This window comes from Cricetulus griseus, chromosome 8 (assembly GCF_003668045.3).
Source record: "Cricetulus griseus strain 17A/GY chromosome 8, alternate assembly CriGri-PICRH-1.0, whole genome shotgun sequence".
In the NCBI taxonomy this organism is placed as follows: Eukaryota; Metazoa; Chordata; class Mammalia; order Rodentia; family Cricetidae; genus Cricetulus; species Cricetulus griseus.
Window position 1 is genome coordinate 26,471,385 of NC_048601.1, and position 19,693 is coordinate 26,491,077.

General features: G+C 42.4%; 1 protein-coding gene across 1 annotated transcript in view; it reads left to right on the forward strand.

Annotated features, from left to right (window-relative positions):
* Positions 1 to 3,056: 3,056 nt before the first annotated feature.
* Bms1 (BMS1 ribosome biogenesis factor) overlaps positions 3,057 to 19,693 on the forward strand; it is a 39,081-nt gene continuing 22,444 nt past the window's right edge. Inside the window, exons 1-12 of the mRNA XM_027429251.2 lie at positions 3,057 to 3,220; positions 3,920 to 4,129; positions 5,063 to 5,253; positions 6,319 to 6,398; positions 8,792 to 8,980; positions 9,419 to 9,561; positions 10,774 to 10,895; positions 11,181 to 11,374; positions 14,801 to 14,940; positions 16,985 to 17,718; positions 17,890 to 17,991; positions 19,125 to 19,282. Coding sequence (XP_027285052.1) covers positions 3,954 to 4,129; positions 5,063 to 5,253; positions 6,319 to 6,398; positions 8,792 to 8,980; positions 9,419 to 9,561; positions 10,774 to 10,895; positions 11,181 to 11,374; positions 14,801 to 14,940; positions 16,985 to 17,718; positions 17,890 to 17,991; positions 19,125 to 19,282 — 2,229 coding nt within the window. The 5' untranslated portion in view covers positions 3,057 to 3,220; positions 3,920 to 3,953. The remainder of the gene's footprint in view (positions 3,221 to 3,919; positions 4,130 to 5,062; positions 5,254 to 6,318; positions 6,399 to 8,791; positions 8,981 to 9,418; positions 9,562 to 10,773; positions 10,896 to 11,180; positions 11,375 to 14,800; positions 14,941 to 16,984; positions 17,719 to 17,889; positions 17,992 to 19,124; positions 19,283 to 19,693) is intronic.

The window sequence follows — 19,693 nt, forward strand, 5'->3', positions numbered from 1 at the left end:
CTGTACATTAAGGATCTAATCTTACTATGGCCTATGAGTAGATTCCTGGCTTTCATGTGTTGTAGTGATATATTGTTTATGATTTATCAAAGCCACTAGAGATCAAAATGCAAAGCTAGCCACAGCCATAAAGCCAGGCAATGGTGATACACACTTTTAATTCCACCAGCCACACTAGCTATAAAAGCTGGGCAGTGGTGGCACACAGCTTTAATCCCAGGATTCAGGAGACAAAGTCATATGGATTCTGTGAGGAGTTCAGAGCCACTCAGGGTTGCATTGGAGTGAATCAATCTTAAAACAGAGCTCACACAAAAGAGATCTCAGCACTTGGCATCCCACTCCTTTAGTCCCAGCTCTAGAGAGGTATATAAGGCAGTAGTGGGGCATTCAAGTATTCAGTCTCAGAGATTTATTCTCTAGCCACACTGGGGACAGGGCAGCCTTTTCGGCCCGAGGCAGAGGTAAGAGCTAGTGGCTTGCTGCTTTGCTTCTCTGATCTTCAGTAGCTTTATTAAACCATAAACAATTTATCACCACAACATATACTTCAAATTAAATACATATAACAGAAGTTTTGAAGCTATGGCCCACATAGGAGAGAACATGGTGTTTCATTTTCTGTGCCTGGACAACCCAAACTGAACCAACTGTGGACCAACTGTTCAAACACATGAGCATGTTTGGCTCTTAGATCCTATAGGCATTTGGCTATTTCATGATGTTACAAAATGCATTCTGTCTAATTTCAAAAGACCCCATAGTCTTTAACAACCACACGATTCAAATAGGCAAAGTTTCTTTTGAGACTTAAGGCAATCTCTTATGTGTGACCGCCCTATAGATTAAAAACTAAAACAGACCAAATCCCATACTTCCAACCTATAATGACACAGAATATACATTCCCTTTCAGAAGTGAGAAATGGGCACATAATGAGGAAATACTAGACTGAAGCAAAACCAAAACAAGTAGGGCAAACCCCAAATCCTATAGCTCTGTGTGTCCAGTATCTGGGACTTCAATTTTAAAGGATTCGGATAGCTTTGCCACTCTTGCTTTGTTGCTTTCAACATTATCTCTTTCTCTTGGGCTGGCTGCATTTCCTGTTCTCCTTGGCAGATGCCTCTGTGCTTTGACATGTCCCATCTTGGAGTCTCCACTGTGATCCAGCTTTACCTCCTTCACGCAGTGGTCTCTCAGTGCCCCTTGCAGGGAGTCTTAACTCTGCCACGCATTGCCTCACCTGAGTGGCTCCTCTAGAGCAAGAATCCACAGCCTTGCCACCATTGCACCCTTCATGCCTCCAAAGTACGGGAGGAGGATTGGCTGCCAGCTTGGGATGAACCTTCCTCCACTGCTTTAATCATATAATCAGCAGCGGTTCCTACAGAAGATATGGGAAGGAATACAATGGACCAAAGAGAAGGATAAATGCATGGAAACTGTGACCACCTTTGTAGGTCCTGCAAAAACACAGCATAAAAGGAGGAGGGGTTGTGAGGAAGAAAGGATTCAGTAGGAGGGGAAGGGGGCATTAGAACATCACGGGGTTGGTGTACATAATCAGAGTACATTGTATACAAATAGGAAATCACCAAAAGTTACACAGACACAGACCACCTCCCCAAACCAGATCATTCACTATCAACAAGTTGGTTTTATTTGGCTGACGCTGAGACGGTTCACTATACACAAACTGATAATGTAATACCCCACATAAATGTTCCCAAAGACAGAAATAACACGATTGTCTTGGCTGATACCAAAAAAGCCTTTGACAAAATCTAAAGTCTATTCATGATTAAAAAAAAAAAAAGTCCTGGGAAGAGTATGGATAAGTCATAATTTTTAGTGCACAATGACTTTTAAAAGGATTTGCAAAACGAGAAGATAAAGTGTCCAGAGGTTTTTTGTTTGTTTTGCTCTTTTTGTTTGTTTGGTTTTTGGTTTTTCGAGACAGGATTTCTTTATGTAGCCCTGGCTGTCCTGAACTTGCTCTGTGGACCAGGCTGATCTGGAACTCAAGAGAATCTTTCCTATAACTACTTCCTGCTGAAATCGGGGCATTGCTGCTTGATAGTGGTCAAAGGATCAGAAAGTGCAAACCTTACAGACTGTAAATCGTTAAATCTTTGATTTTGTTTCATGATTTCCATATGAACCTTTAAGTATGTTTTGTGTTGCTAATGCTATGTAAAGGTACAAAAACGTGGTATTTTGAGGCAACTTGAATCCATGTTCGTAGCCCATTGTCACTATTCGGTTGAGCAATAAGCTCTTGTTGCCCTTGAGGTGAGAGCTGTGTTTTGTGTGGACATGTTATTTGTTGGGGACCTAAATCAATATTCCCAGGCCACAGCCACTCATGCTTGGCGCAGTATTTCTTATTCTTCTTGAGATAGGAGCTGCGTTTTGGGTCCGGCATAGTTATAGTAATTACCTGCGACTGGGGGGTTCATGGGCTTTTCTTCAGGGGGGCTGGAAGGTGTCCTGGGATTACAAGGCTGGGCACAAAGAGAATGTAAAAAAAAAGGCTGTGTTTCTTTATAAAAAGCCCTGTCCAGGAGCATGGAGAAGCACGGTTTGTTCCTGGTCGGTCTTGGCACGCCAGAGCACTAGAGAGCTGAGGAATCTAAGCACGCTCAGTGCTGATTTTATAACTGAGCCCTAGCCTGTTGGACCAGCCCTGGGCAGTGGGGATCTGAGCTTTCAAGTTGGGACTGGCGGTGAGTCCAGGGCCCTCTGGCTTTCCTCTAGTTCTCAAGCCGCCCGGACCCCTGGCGTGAGTCAGCGTGCGCAGCTCTCCTCTGCCAGAGTCCTGCAGCTGGGTCGCTCCGGGTGAGGATCCGGGTTCGACACTATCTGCGGCAGGAGCGGGGAAGATTTACCCGAGAAACTTGTAGGAGCGCGGAGCCAGCGCGAAACCTGCAGCTGCACCTGCGCACACCCTCAGCCAATCAAGAGCCTATTTCCGGCTTTCCCCTGAAAGTCGTCCCTCTGCGGATCTCTCTTTCTCTTCTGTTTGTTTCCCTCCGGCGAGTGTGTGCAAAGGACAGCTTCCGCTTCCGGTGTCGTGCTTGCCGGCCGGAGCAGTTGTGGCTGTGGGGTTTGGCGACCCTGCTAGCACCGCGGTCCTCCGCCGTCAGTCTGGTTCCCCGCGAGGTCGGTGCTCAAGCCTCTGGCAGGCAGTTCCCCAGCCGCGCATCTGGGCTGGAAGGCAAGTTTCCCGGCCGCCGGAGAGGTGCTCGGGGGAGTGCGGGGCGTGCCGGACCCGGAGGAGATGTGGCGGGAGGGGTCCTCCCAGCAGGAGACCTAGGTCCTACCCTGCTCTGTTGTTGGGTTTGCTTTTCCGAGCAAAAAGAGGAGAGCACAAGTGAGGGGAAAAAATGTGCTTCCTCCGGTTGCTGCGAGACGGGTCTGTCCAGCACTGTCGTGGTGCTTTAAACTTTTATATTCGTTTTCGTTTAAATTAGAAAGCCACTTAGTTCAGTGAATGGCTAGGCTTGAGTTGTTCGGAATAGTAGGCACTTGCCACATATGACTGTTTAAAAATTAATTAAAATTTAAGGTTGCTTTTCAGTTTCTCAAGGTGCGTTTGAATTTCTCTGTAACCACGTGTAGTTGATGATTACTGTATTGAGAACCATAGATAGGGTATATTTCAGTCATCACAAAAGTGAACACTGCCGATGGTTTTAAGATACATAAAACATAATAAAAAGGATAATATCGTTGCCGGTAACTCTTCTACTTTATGGCATAAGAAGGAAATGAATTTGAAGAAGATGGTTAAGCAGCTTCTACCTCTATACAGAGAGCAAAGATATCATTACTTCATAAACAAATGAAATTTACTGCCCCCCCATGTTGCCCCGATTATAATATTTCCCACGCCATGCCACCCTGTTCCATATAGGTTAAGACTTATTTATAGTCGATAAATAGCCACCATGGAAGCCAAGGACCACAAGAAACACAGAAAGAAGCACAGTGGGCCTAAAGCTGAGAAGAAAAAGAAACGCTACCTGCAGGATCTACAGCGCGGAGATGAAGAGGATGCCCGAAAGAGAAACCCTAAAGCTTTTGCAGTGCAGTCTGCTGTGCGGATGGCTCGGTCCTTTCACAGGTGTGGTTAGCTGGGGTTGGTGGTTCTTCCGTTTTGTTGAGTGGTAGGAGCCTCTCTCAGATGGCATTTGGTTTTGTGAGTCTAATTCAGATCTGAAGGACCTAGGCGTGCCATAGTGCTTTTCCTAACATTTTAGAACTCCAGCCAAAGAAGGATTTTGCCTCCAAAATCTGCCCTTTGTTTGTCCCCCTCCTCCCCAAGGGAAAAGAATTTATATCAGTTCACAGAAAAAAATGTGTAAATTTTAAATATCTCCAGGGCAGTATGTGTGGTGGTGCCCCCATATTCCTCATTTAATGTAAAGTGCTAAAATAGCTGTATTTAGGGAGACATTTTATCTATCCAGCAGTTTCCTTTAAATATTACTGAATTAAGTTTTTTGTTTGTTTTGCTTTCAAGACAGGGTTTCTCTGTGTAGTCCTGACTTTCTTGGAACCCACTATGTAGTCCAGGCTGACCTCAAACTCACAGCGATTCACCTGCCCATTTCCCAAGTGCTGGGAATAAAGGCGTGTGCTACCATTGCCCAGTTTGAATTAAATTCTTTCAACAGCATTGGGAGGTTAGGAGTTATTCTTATCCAATTCTGTGGATAAGAAAACAGGTCCAAGGCACAAATTAAATAGCCAGTTGATTGATAGAACATTTACTTTATTGTCTATACCTCTACCTGTATTATATACTGTCTGTATCTTTGTTTTTTATTCTCTTAAGGTCAAATCAGTTTGATTTATGATGTGTTTGATTAACAGCTTTATTTTTTAGTCATCTGTTTTATCTTTACTGAAGAATAGATTTTGGACTAGGGGGCAGTTAGAAGTTAACCAATTAAAGTTAATTGTATCCTTGTATTAACTATTCTCTATAAAATCTAACTTTAATATGTTAAGGTCTTTTGTGTTCTGGAAGTAAACTTTTTTTTTTTTTAAATAGGACTCAGGATTTAAAGACAAAAAAGCATCACATCCCAGTGGTTGATCGAACTCCGCTAGAACCCCCACCAATAGTGGTGGTGGTGATGGGGCCTCCAAAAGTTGGAAAGAGCACTTTGATAAGGTGCCTCATTCGGAATTTTACCAGACAGAAGTTGACTGAGATCAGAGGCCCTGTGACAATTGTGTCAGGTAAGGAGTGCTGCCTTGGAGCTGGTTTGTCAAGTATTGTCGCCTGAAGGATAACATACCTGAGTTTTGTTTGCTCAAACAGAAAATATAATACCAACATGTTTCATTGTATTGCCAATTATAATTGCTTTTACTGAGTTGCCTGTAACTTCAAAGGTAACTTCTTAGACATAACAATGTTGATGTATACCACCTTAGTCTGACTGGTTGACTTTGCCAAGTGTGTTTCTTGGAATGGCTTAGCACTGGTCTCGTCATTGTGAGCACATTCATTTCACAGTAAGTTAGCTCCCGTGTACCACGCACATCTGCTTTTCTTCTCTAAGCTACTCTTAGGAGAATTTGTACGTTTTGTTTCTGTTTTTGAAGCAGGGTCTCTCTGTATACCCCTGGCTCCCCTGGAACATGCTATATAGGCCAGGCTGACCTTGAACTCAAAGAGATGCACCTGTCTCCGGCTCCTGAGTGCTGGGATTAGGATTTCTGTGCTTAAGTGAGGGAAAATAAAGTCAGTTCCCCAAATGGTAATGGTAGAGATGGAAGGGCCCTGTTACAATAGTGATGGGGTAGGACATTGCTTTATTTTTGGGATATCCTTAACCATTATCCTTATCCTTAACTGGGAAAGTTACTGTTCCACGAACATTTTGGTTTATTAATGTTTATAGTAGTAAACATATGACTATCCCATGAACATCCTGTTTGATGATGAGGTTTGATGATGTTTTAGCCGTATTGAGAGTATAGAACAATTTGATGGAGATAAAGAGAGTGGCTTGTGGCTCAGCGGGATCATGGTCATTATAAATTCCATCTAGGATTGTACATTTTTTAACACACTTATTTATCTGGGTGCAGTTGGTGTATTTTAAAATTTAGGAGAGACCAATGCAAGGAAACCAGGATGGAATTGATACTAGTTTGATAGTTTAGGCCACAAAAATTTGAACTGTTACATTTTTATAGAGGTGTATGAGTGAAGGTAAAAACATGATCATTACAGAGTTAACAATAGAGCATTTTCAAGATTTTTAAAAGGTAAAATTTTCATCTTTGTACTTACAGGTAAAAAGCGCAGACTTACCATTATTGAATGTGGTTGTGACATCAATGTAATGATTGATCTAGCTAAAGTAGCAGATCTGGTAAGTAGTGAGGGTGGCCTGGGGTCACAATGGAGAGTGAGAGTGTGACGGTGGGATGGGTTGTTTATTTCACTTGCAGGGAAACACTGTGATTATTAAGGAAAGATAGAGTAGAAGTGGTTGAAATGATGATACTGTTAGCATCCTAAAAATGAATGTGCATGATGAGCACATTGTAAAACCTAGATAAAACCATAGGGTCGAGAAAATAATGGACAAAATTAATATATGAATACACACTGCATGATTATATCAATACATGCATGCATATGCATGTTTGCTTGCACAATGCCTGCCATTTCTTGAAGTCTTTCTAGGCACTATACATAAGTAGCTTTTTCTGAGTTTAGCTCACATAACCACCAATGTGCTCATTCAGGTATTACGTGTACTTTACATAAGATGAAATCGAGATTCCCATCAGCTAACTCATTTATCTTGGAGTGAACTCACTCACTCTCACTCTCTCTCTCTCTCTCTCTCTCTCTGTCTCTCTCTGTCTCTCTCTCTCTCTCTCTCTCTCTGAGACAAGATTTCTCTATGTAGCTCTGGCTGTCCTGAAACTCTCCCTGTACACCAACTTGGCCTTAAACTCAGAAATCCACCTGCCTGTGTGTGTCCTGAGTGCTAGGATTAAAGGTGTGCTCTACCATGCTTGGCTGATGTCCTTATATTTATCTAGTTAGTGATTTATTTGACTCACTGTGTTTAATTATGACTGCTTATGTGAGTTTGATTATATATTGGAACACTGGCAATTTATCACTGATGCCCCTCCCAGTATCCATTAACTGCAGAGCCTCAGTGTGGGGTGGAACCCCATGCATGAGAGAATGGTGATAGACTCAATCTTGTCCGGGTAGTCACAGATACAGTGAGCTCTTGAGTGCACTCTTCCCCGTCTTCTGGCTTTTGACATTCATTTCACCCTGTCTTCTGCAGTATTGCCGAGTCATGGAGAGGGTCATACAGTGGTACCAATGTCCTGTTTAGGGCCAAGCACTCTACAGTCATTATTCTTAGCACTTTGACTAGCAGTGAATCTGTAATAACTACCACCCATTGCAAAAAGAATCTCAAGAATTTGTTTTGTTTTTGACTTCTGATACAGGGTCTCACTATGAGCCCTGTGTGCTAGCCTGTGTAAACCAGTCTAGCCTCAAACTCAGAGATCTGCCAGTCTCTGTCTCCCAGGTCTTGGATTAAAGGTGTTCATTACCATGCCTGGCTAAACATAATCATTTAGAAGGAAGGCAGTCTGACACTTCTTTTAGCAAAACGCCAGTAGTAGATTCCTTTAGAGCTATGACCTCCCCAGCCACAGGCTCTTGACCAGGTTTACAATGTTAGGCAGGAGTTCTGTGGAACAAGCCTCTGATTCAATCAGAAAGCAGTTGGTTACCACTGTAATGGTCATTTGAGTGGTGAACATAACTTGACTGGCAGGTCGTCCTTGTGGCTCGTGGGGTTCATAGCTGGGTAAGACACTTGATGACCCCTCCCATTCCAAGCAGTTTGTAAATTTCACAAAATTCCATTCTTCATCATTATGATAGGTGAAGCGGTCAGGGTTTGTCCATGGTAACCTATATAGTACTAAGCACAAGAAAAACATGGAGCCTGAATTGAGTTTGGGAACTGGTGGTGGTCATTACTTTTTTTTTTTTTTTTTTTTTTTTTTTTTTAGCTGTCTCTTAACCTAGCATGACTGGATAACAGATATCCTGGATTATGTGTCTGTCTGTGTGTGTATTTAATTTAACTAGATGTCAAAGAGCTACAGATTTTTGTCCTTTGGACCAGAAACAATCCAAAGATATAAAAGTTATCAGCCTGTCCTGATTACATTTTTTTAAAGATTTATCTGTTTTAGCATATGTAAACGAATGGTTTGCTTGCATATGAATGAGTCTGTGTACCATGTGCATGCTTGTGCCTGCGGAAGTCAGAAGAGGTTGTCTGATACCCAGAACTGGAGTTATAGATGGTTGTGAGCTACCATGTGGTGCTGGGAATTTAACCTGGGTCCTCTGCAAGGACAAGTGCTCCAACTGTTGAGCCATCTCTCTCTGTAGTCCCAACAAACTTATATTACTGATATTAATATTACTGATATTAAAGACATATTGTTAAATTTGGGGCTTATTAATGAAGTATTACTTTTAGTACAACTTAATATAAGCTTGCTAAGCCTTATGTTTTTAAAATGACTGAAATACTAATGGTTTTGTAGTTTTGAGAGCATGAATATTAATGGAGATGTGTGTGGCATTCTTTTGAATATTTAAGCAAATGTGTGTGTCTTGATTTGACCCATGGGCCATAACTTGCTTACTCTTGGTCTGGGTGGAGTATTTTCATGCCTTCTGTGAGAAATTGTGTTCTGTTTTTAGGTGCTAATGCTTATAGATGCCAGCTTTGGGTTTGAAATGGAGACATTTGAGTTTCTAAACATCTGTCAAGTACATGGCTTTCCTAAAATTATGGGAGTTCTCACTCATCTAGACTCCTTCAAGCATAACAAGCAACTCAAGAAGACAAAGAAGCGGTTAAAGCATAGATTCTGGACTGAAGTATACCCGGTAGGAAGAAAAATTATTATTGAGTCCTGTTACTTGTAATCCTTTAATGTAGCCAGAATGAAGAGCTCTTCATTACATCTCTAGGGTTTTCCTGTATGCATGTGTTCTAGTCCTTGGCCTGTTTCCTCCATCTGGGCTTTATCTGGGTCTCTTGGTGTATCTTATTTGCTTCTGTACACATATTTGAGACAGTGTACCCTCTGTTGGTCATGGTTTAATGCCTCAGAATTTTCTGCTAGTCCAGGGCCTGCTGTTTCTCCTTCTGGTACTGCTGTGGCCCATTGGTCATAAAGTCCTTTCTCTGCTCAGGATCCACAGATGCCAGTGTTAACTGAGAGGGGTTTTGCCTTGGTGAGACCCTCACATGACAAGTCTTGATGAAGGCAGCCAGGTGTTTAATTGATGTTGACTTTTACTTTTTTTCTTTTTGATGTTTAGGGTGCCAAGCTGTTCTACCTTTCTGGAATGGTACATGGAGAGTATCAGAACCAAGAGATTCATAACTTGGGCCGATTTATTACAGTTATGAAGTTTAGGCCTCTCACATGGCAAACTTCTCATCCTTACATCCTGGCAGACAGGTAAAATATAAGTGTGAGAGTCTTTTCTTCCTGGTCTGTGTATTTCTTTTCAAATGTTTTAGGTTTGAGAAAGATCAGTGATAGTGCCTATTATGTATAGTCACTGGAAGATGCTGTGCTTTCCAGGGTGAATAATTATAAAATATTTACAGTGAAGCTAAGGGCTAGGGTATAGCTCAGTGCATAGAGGGCTTGCACAAAGCCTCTGACTGATTCCCAGCATTTTCTTTTCTTTCTTTTTTGTTTGTTTGTTTGTTTGTTTTTGGAGACAGGGTTTCTGTTTAGCTCTGGCTATCCTGAAACTCTTTCTGTAGACCTGCCTGGCCATGAACTCAGATCCACCTACATCTGTGTTGGAGCTCAGGGATTAAAGGCTTGCATCACCAGTGCCTGACTTCCTTCCTTCCTTCCTTCCTTCCTTCCTTCCTTCCTCCCTCCCTCCCTCCCTCCCTCCCTTCCTCCCTCTCTACCCCTCCCTCCCCCTCTCTTTTCCTCCCTCCCTCCTTCCCTCCTTTCCTTACTTCTTATTTTTTTATAAACAAAACAAAGCCAGGTGTTGGTGGCACACACCTTTAATCCCAGCACTCAGAAGGCAGAGGCGGGTGGATCTCTTGAGTTCTGAGTTCGAAGCCACCTGGTCTACAGAGTGAATTCAGGACAACTAGAGTTACACACAGAAAGACCCTGTCTCAAAAAACAGAAATAACAAACAATAACAAAACCAAACTAACTGGATAACAGAAAAATGGAAAAATTTTGAGGTATCAGAGGTGATGTTCTTGTGCCCAGAGAACCAGTCACTCAATACCTTTGTTTTACTTGTGTTTTGTTTTCTCAGCCTAGAATACCTTCCTTAGAGGAATCTAGGCTAAACCAGAGAAGCTCAGCCAGGAGGTTAATCTTAACTCATGTTTTGTGCTCTTTCCTGACCCAAAAAGGATATCATTTCCCTTCTTGTGGAGTGTATTTTCCTATGGAGCCAGTTGGAAGCAGTCATGGTTTTGCTCAGTGTCCCCTGGAACACGGTGAACCATGCTTCCTTATTTCTGTTTTTCATACTTTTATAAATGTTGTGCTTAAGGAGCACGTCTTGTTCTTGTGGTGCCTGAGACTGAGCTCCCAGCCCATGGACAAGAGTGGTCACCACATGACAAGCAGTGGAAGTACTTTTTATATTCCTTCCTGCCATGTGATTGTATTTTATTTTTCTAGGATGGAAGATCTGACAAACCCCGAGGACATCCGCACAAATGTCAAGTGTGACCGAAAGGTGTCTCTATATGGTTATTTACGAGGAGCCTACTTGAAAAATAACAGTCAGATTCACATGCCAGGTATTCTCTTACTGTAAAGCAAGCTGTATTTATTGACCTCTTGAGATGTTTTTGTTCCTCTGCGGCATTAAAAAATTACCAAACAAGGCAGAGCCATGTTTTGTAGGTTTTAGAAATAACCCAGTTATGTATCATCTGCCAAAAGTGTTGAGTGGCTGCAGATACTGTCTAGCTATCTGTGGTGCCTTTCCGCGTCATGCCCTAAGCCTTCAGATGCAGGAATGTTTTTTCCAACAGTTGACACTTGTTTTGTGAATGCTTGACTTCCTGTGTTCTGTGTTCTAGGCGTAGGAGATTTTGTTGTCAGCGATGTCAGTTTTCTCCCCGACCCCTGTGCTCTTCCGGAACAGCAAAAGAAGCGCTGTTTGAATGAGAAGGAGAAGCTGGTCTATGCACCTCTCTCTGGAGTTGGGGGTGTGCTGTATGACAAAGATGCTGTCTATGTCGACCTCGGTGGTAGCCATGGCTTTCAGGCAATGGTAAGAAGGGGTCTCTTCTGAATTACTCTTTGCAAATCTTTGTCAGGTATCATGCTCATCTTCCAGTTATTAAAGCTTTTTCCCTTTAATCCAAGTTGTGATAAAAAGAATTGATCATAAAGGATGCTTTTCATTGTATCAAGCTGAAAATCAAAATACTATCTTTCATACTCTTCAGATATGAAGTTCCCAGTTGTTAGCACCACTGCCTGCTCATTTTCTAGAAAACTAATGTTTTCTAGGTCTAGAATGTCTTCCTTCCTTCCCTTCCTTCCTTCCTTCCTTCCTTCCTTCCTTCCTTCCTTCCTTTCTTTCTTTCTTTCTTTCTTTTTTTGAGACAATCTGTCTACATAGCCCTGGCTGGTGTGTGTGTGTGTGTAATTGGTGTTATTTTTATTCTAATTTACAACATCTAAAATCAAAATTAATTAAATCACATTTCCCCTTTCCTTCAACCCCTTCTATGACTCCCCCTCAAGTTGATGGCCTCTTTTTCTTTATTATTGTTATTTATAAGTATATTCATGTGTGTAAATATAAATATATAACTGTGAGTCTATTTGATGGTATTTGTATATATTTAATTTCAGGGCTGACCACTGTATTGGATAATTCATCAGGGGACTCATCCCTGGGGAAGTCTAATTCTCTTTCCCTCAGCAGTCATTATTTGTCTGCAGTTCCTTTGGGATCTTGTGAAGTTTCCCCTATCCAATTGGCATGACTATCCGTGATGTCATTGTTTAAGTCTTGTTTAGGTAGCCATACTGTTGAGGTATCAGGAGTGTAGTTTCCCTGTCATTTCTAGTAAACATAATCTTAACCACAGAACTCCTGCTCCTCTGGCTCTCACAGTCTTTCTGCCCCCTCTTTGATGTTTTCTGAACCTTACGTCAGGAGTTGTGGCTGTCTTTCTCCATCGAGACTGGGCTCCCCACCATCTGTTGATCTCTGCATTGTGACCAGGTGTGGTTTCCTGTAATGGTCTCTGTTTGCTAGAAAGAGAAGCTCCTTCAATGAGGGGTGACAGCTACACTTATCTGTGGCTATATGGATATGTTTGGAGTGCAGTTGGGAATTATGCTGGTCTAGTAAAGTGGGGGTAGTAAGTCCCCTAAGATCCATGACTTCACTAGCCCCTAGTTGGTTGGCTTTCCAATACTAAGGATGGTTACCTTCCTGCTGATCAGGCCTTAAGTAAAATTAGACAGCTGTTGGTTATCACCCAGATATGAGTGCCAGTATTATACCTTTAGGAACATCTTGCCATGGCAGTCTTTGTTCATAGTCATCCACAGTCAGTGTGGTTCATAGGCATCACAGCTGGGTCGGACTATTCATTGTTTCTTTCCCTCAGTGGCTTGCTTAGTGTTTTCTAATACTGTGATGGCTAGACCTCAGGAAGGAGCTTCCAGGTGGGATCTAATTTGAATCCTCTAGGTTCTGTGTCCTAAGTAGTGGTGTCTTCAGCCATAAGAACGTTCCTTCATGGGCTGGAGAGATGGCTAAAGGTTATGAGCATTGGCTGTTCTTCCAGGAGGACCTGAGTTCAATTCCCAGCAACCACATGGTGGCTCACAACCATCTGTAATGAGATCTGGTGCCCTCTTCTGGCCTGCAGGCATACAAACAGATGCTGTATACATAATAAACAAATAAACCTAAAAATGTTAAAAAACAAAACAAAACACTTCAACCTCTGAGAGGCAACCAAGGACAACAGCAATAGCTTGGATTGTTTGGGAGTCACCTGGACTCCCCTGACGAACCACACTCACAGGGAAGTTTTTCATACTGGGTGCTGGGGTTTTTGTTACTCTGTGGCTCTTGTGAAGAACATTGTCGGTCTAAGTGGCAAACTTCATTTAAGATCTTTCACCGCGCGCGCGCGTGTGCGCGCGCGTGCGTGCGTGCGTGCGTGTGTGTGTGTGTGTGTGTATAAGGTATGTACACATGTACTTGTATGTATTATATAATTTTATGTAAATATAAAAAAATGATTTCTTGAGGTTTTATTAAAAATTCTGTGTTATTTGTCTTCCCTCCTTTTCCTGTTGAACTTTCTCTTACCTCGGCTAGAGCCAGGTGTGTGTTCAAGTGTAAGAAATTTAAGGTACTTTTATTATTTTGAAAACTGTCTTTGGCAGTTTTATATATGTGTATATTATGTTTTGGTCATTGTCAACCCTGGTTACCCTCTCATTCCTTCATGCTCCTACTGGACACCTCAGGAAGTCTTCCCTTCAAACTAGTTCCAACATTTAGCAGTTTTCACACTTGCTTCCCCCTCTTGTTTCCCCTCTCCTCCCTTCCTGCTGAAGCTCTTCTCAGCATGTATGTCATTTTTATAATGACCCACTGAGTTTAATTAGGGTCTTTACATGACAGTAGGTTTGGAGTTATTTACTGGATGCGTATTACAGAGGTTAAGAGCATTACCTGCTCTTCCTGAGGACCTGGGACCTTTCCAGCACCTACATGGTGGCTCACAACTGACTTTTCCTCTACTTCCAGGGAAACTGACACCCTCTTGTGGCCTCTGCAGGCATAAAGGTATGCAAGTGGTGCACAGATGAGGGTATGCAGGCAAAACACCCTTACATGCTACACGTTAAAACACGGCAACAACAAATCCCCCTCAGCAGCCATTAACTATCAGTTGCTCCTCAGGGAGGGATGGAGCCTCATGAACCCCTCCCCGACCGAGGTGCGAATGTTGACATACTCCCCTGTGATCTCAGCACACCTGCTGTCAGTTCATGAGTACAGTGGCCATGCCGCACGCAGAGGACAGAGTTACAGAGCATTATTCCTGTTCTCTTGCTTATGTTCTTTCCCTGATATTCCAGGGTGTTCCCTGAGCCTTGGCAGTGTTGGGACTTAGATTTTTGTTCGTTTTTTGAAATGTAATCTTACTAGGTTAAAATCATTCTTGACTGTAGTGCTGAGACCTGGCGTTTTCCTAGCTAAGGGCTTGGGCTAACAGACTGATGGACTGTGTGAATTGAGAGGTGTTTACAGGGTTGGGAGTCAGGTCTAAGCTATGTTGCAAGAAGTTTCTTCTCTCTTTCTTGCGACATTGAGAAAGGTTTTTAGAATTATAAGGTAATTTTTAAAAGTTTTTATTACTTGTGTGTGTCTGTCTGTCCGTCTGAATACATGCATGCGTGTGTGTGTCCAGGTGGGCACAGAAGCAGAGATGTCAGATCTTTATGGTGTTGGGGTTAGAGGCAGCTGTGAGCCTCCTGGTGTGGGCGCTGTGCTGGAAACTGACTTCATGGGTCTTCTGCGAGAGCAGAGCAGTCAGAACTGCTGAGCTGTCTCTAGCCCATCTGTGTTTAGGGTGCTTTGAGAAATGATGAAACCAGCATGTCTCCAGAATCATCGTGCTTTCCTCACTTGCACATCTTTTCCTGGCCTTGACAGGAGGAAACAGGCCCCACACACGAACTGGTCCAGAGCCTCATCTCCACCCATGCCAGTATCGATGCCAAGATGGCTTCAAGCAGAGTGACACTTTTTTCTGATTCCAAACCTCTGGGGTCAGAAGATATAGATAATCAAGGGTAAGTCTACCATTTTCTAAGTTTCTTATTTAATTTTTTTAATTTTTTTTTTTTACATTTATTTTGTGTGTTCTTGTGTATGCGTGTGTGCATATAGATTGTTAGAATTGGCTCTTTGGTCACTGTGTCAGTTCTAGGAATTGAACTCAGAAAGTCAGGCTTGGCGGTGAACGCCTTTATCCAGTGACCCATGTTACTGGCTCTTTCCTAATTTTTAATTTTAAAAAGTTAAAGTAAAAATTATATTACCTACCATTCTACCATCACAGTTTTTATTTTGATAAGAAATTGACTCCAGGTTTTTTGGTTTATTGTGTCTATGTGGTTCTTGACGGTTTTTCACTTATGTCACAGTACATAGCATGGAATTTTCTCACAGTAAATACAAGTCTTGCTTTCAACAGAAGTATTCAGAATATTGCCCAAATACTACATAAACTTTTCTGTGTACTGCTTTCAGTTATTTAGGAGGCCATTTGGATGTTTTCTAGTGACCAAAATTCTGGAATAGTGTGTAGCTGCTTATTGAGGTCCTGTCCCAAGGCACACACCTTGTCTCTGAAAGTCTGCCCTGTGTGATTTCTTACCATGGTAGATTCCAGTAACGTGGCTCATGTTTCAGCTGGATTGGAACTTGTCTACTTAGGTGCCATTGTACTTAGTGGGTGCTTGCTAAACATTGGTTTTTGTTTTACTCATCATCATTCCAAAAATGATAGATTATGTACAGTATTATTTATTAGGTAGTACATTACTGCTTAGCATGGTGACTTGACAAATTAAAGGGTTTATTTAAGAGTCATTATTCCTGGGGCTTGAGAGATTGCTCAGTGGTTAAGAGCATATCCTACTTCCGTAGAGGACTCTGGGTCAGTGCCTAGCACCTACATCTATTGCTTCACAAATGCCTGTGACTCCAGTTCCAGGGACTCTGACTGCCTTGGTACCTACTTGCTCATTGTACACATAAACTCTATAGGCACACACATACATACACATAATTAATAACTTTATAATTTAAATATCCCGAGCATTTTCTTTATATAGCCATTTTTTTTTTTTTTAGTTTGTGTTTCTGACTTAGGAACTGTTTTACGGTATACTATAGTTTTTTGTAATTCATGGTTTCACAGTTTCATATGTAGTACTACATTGAGTAGCTTTATTTAGTTTTAATTTTAGCTTTACCATCTCAATAATTCTGTGCCAATTAATGGAACCCAGGTCTTCTCTAAGATCAGTGAGTGCTCTGAATTGCTGAGGCATCTCCTCAGCCCATGTCATTCTACTCTACAAACTCAGCAACACCCAAAAAATGAGTCAGCCCACTCATAGAGCGCTGTTGAGAAAGGACTCTGACCAGCTGGTGTTCTGTCACCATGAGCTTCCCCCTCCCGATTTGCTTTCTGTGTCACTGCTTAGTCTGGACTTTGGTTTTATTTTGTGTGTTGCCATCCCATTACTGTCGTTTTACTCTGATGCCTGCATAGTCCCAGGTGAGACCCTCAGTGTTGAGTGTCGTGTTTTCAAGGCACACCCCCATTCATCTGTGAGCATAGGCCTGGTGTTTTCTGACACAATAGGGTGTCCCAGGTTGACGTTGTCCTTTGGACCTGAAGTCAGGTTTTGAAGATGTACTAAATACTAACTCACCCTTTGAATAGTTTTCCTAAAATATAAATTGTTTTGTTTGTTCTGTTAGTGCTTTGCAAGCGTGTCATTAGGTAGCTGTATGAGTTTGCTTATTAATTATTTGTTTGTCATCATTCTTTTGTGCTGTCATTTTGTAATGGTGCTGTTTCTTTAGTAATGCTAAGGAGTGAACACAAGACTCTGCCCAGGTTGGGCCAGAGTTCTACTAACAAACTCTACCCCAATCCATTTTTCTTTAAATTTCTATTTGGGCGCAGGATGCTGCCCATGTAATCTTACCTTACTGAGAGCTCCTTACTCAGCCTCCCATTTCTTTGCATAGTGGGTTGACATTTCTAGAAGAGCTAAGTCCTGTACAGTTTGAATTCGTTTTTATTTATTTGAAATACAGGCTGTGGATGCCGAAAGAGGAGAAGCAAGTGGACGTGAACACTGGTCGAGTACGTCGGAAAGCTGTCTTTGAAGACACAGAGGATGAGTCTGGAGATGAAGACTCTGAAGATGATGAAGAAATGTCTGAAGGTGACGGAATGGAAAATGACTCTAGTGATGAGGAGGCCGAAGAGGAAGAGGAAGGCGCTAAAACCACCAGCTGTAAATACATGACTGTGAGGGGAAGCAAACGACCAAAACTCGAGGAGCAGGAAGAAGACAGTGAGGCGGACTTGCCAGCGTTTGCTGATAGCGATGACGATCTTGAGAGGAGCTCTGGTGAAGAGGAGGAGGCAGAGGAAGCAGAGGAAAGCAGTGAAGATGGCGAGTGTACTGCAGGAGAGAGAGACAGTGGGCCAAGACTGTCAGCAGCTCATCAGTGGAAGGACCGTCTGGATGTAGAGAAGCCTTCCCCAGTGAGGAAAGCAGCCCTCACCACTTCTGATTCTGGTCACTGTACCGCCGAAGAGGCGTTTCCATCTGAAGATGAGTCTGAAGACTGCGAGCTCAGTTCAGAGGAGGGAGACTCAGAACACAGAGGGGCTGGCAGGGGAAAGCTCACAAGTCCTCAGGGGGGCAGTGGGCAGAAACTTGAGTCAGAGAATGAGGTTGATGAGACCAGTGACATTGAAAACTTACTCAAAGAGGATGAAGATCACAAGGAAGAGAATAGCAGCTCCATGGAAACGTCAGGTAAATATGTCACAGAAATGCCAGGCATCCTCAAACTATTATCAATAGGATGTTTACATTTTTGAGTTTGCTCTCTGGATTTGTATGTCATGAGTATGTTTTCGGATGCGTGAACTTTGGAGTTTGAGGCAGAAGCCAGTGAGCAGGTGTTACTGGGTGTTGGTCTTTTAGGTGCCCTCAAGTGGAAGGAAGACCTTTCCCGGAAGGCAGCAGAGGCGTTTCTGAGGCAGCAGCAAGCAGCTCCAAATCTTCGAAAGCTGATTTATGGAACAGGTAAAGAACTCAACATGTTTTTGGTTCTTAGATTGTTTCCTGAAAAAGAAATGAGATTGACAAAAAGATTGGGGCTATACTTTTGACACCCATCATTTCTGGCTATCAGCTTTTTTGTATTTATCAGACATTTTGAAAACAGATTTTAAATGTACTTACTCTGTGTGTGTGTACATTTATGGTATGGGGGAGTACTGATGCCAAGGATATGTATGGAGGTTAGAGGACAAATGGGTGGAGTTGGTTTTCTCTTTCCACCCTTTTATGGGTTTCCTCAGGTCACCAGACTTGCATGTCAAGCATCTTCACCCGCCAAGCTTTTGCTGGCCTTGGCAGAAGTTTATAATCATGTCATAAGGACCATAAATTGTCCTTTTGTTGTTGTTGTTTTTCAAGCTAGGGCTTCTCTGTGTAGCCCTGACTGTCCTGGAACTTGCTCTGTAGACCAGGCTGGCTTTTGAACTCATGGAGATCCTCCTACCCCTGCCTCCCGAGTGCTGGGATTAAAGGCATGCACCACCACCACCCAGCCATAAATTGGTCTTATATTGCTCAGTTGTCATGAAAGTTTTAATGAGAATATTGTCCATTATATCATTTTACAAAGTTCTTCATGAGATTTGTTTTGTTAAATTTAATGTTAGGAGTATATTTCTGCCTATGAAAGTTGCCTCCCCCCTTGTGAGAATGAGAGCCCTGTGTTCTCTTTGCCCAGGTTCATTAATTTTTATAGTTTATTAAACTTGTTTATCAGTTCTTTTTGGGAGAATGCAGAAATAAGTTGCTTGTGATAAGAAAATTGATTTTCATTTAGATTTTGCCTCCAGATTTTTAGTGACAGGAAGTTCTAAGGGAACTTTGCATAGTTCTTTAAGATCTTTTCCTTTAAATGCCTTCCCTTCCCCAACCTCCAGTATTTCACTCCCCAGTTCTCTTGCTGCTGCTTTGCAAGAGGATACATCTTCAGACACATTAAGTGGTAGCTTTTTGGCCTTTTGGCTCTTTGTGGTCTATAATGAGCAGGAACCCCACAGTTCTTCAGTTCTAAGATGTGTGGTTTAACTAGTTCAGGGCAAGGGGTTTTCTAGGATTGAAGTTTTATTTTCACCTTTCTTTTATGGTGGTCTCTTTAGTGACAGAGGATAATGAAGATGAAGATGGAGACACCGGAGAAGAGCTTGGAGGACTGTTCCGTGTCAGCCAGCCGGATAGAGAGTGTAAGCACAAGGCTGACTCTCTGGACTGTTCTAGGTTTCTTGTGGAGGCTCCTCACGATTGGGATTTAGAGGAGGTAATGCTGAGTGTTTGCTTTGGGAAGAATTGGGGCTGGAAGTATACAAGTGGCAGAGTGCTCACCTAGCCTGTAGACATCCAGTCCCTACCACACCTCACGTCCCTCACACACACATTCAGTGCCGTCAAGTAATTAAAGAACATGTTGTGATTCAGTGTTGCCTATTCGTCACTGGCTTCTTATTTCTGTAACGGATCATTTTCCCCTATCAGTGTTTCTGGCACATAAGCAGTAACAAGTGCCGAATTTAACTGGACTCCGTAGGTGTGTTGTGGTGGAAAGCAAATACTCAGTTCTCAGCAACTGGTGTGAAAGCATCACTGCCCTTTTTTTTTAAGCTCAGGATTGCTTTGACTCCCTGGGATCCTCTTTGGTTCCATATGAATTTTAACATTTTAGTTCTATTTC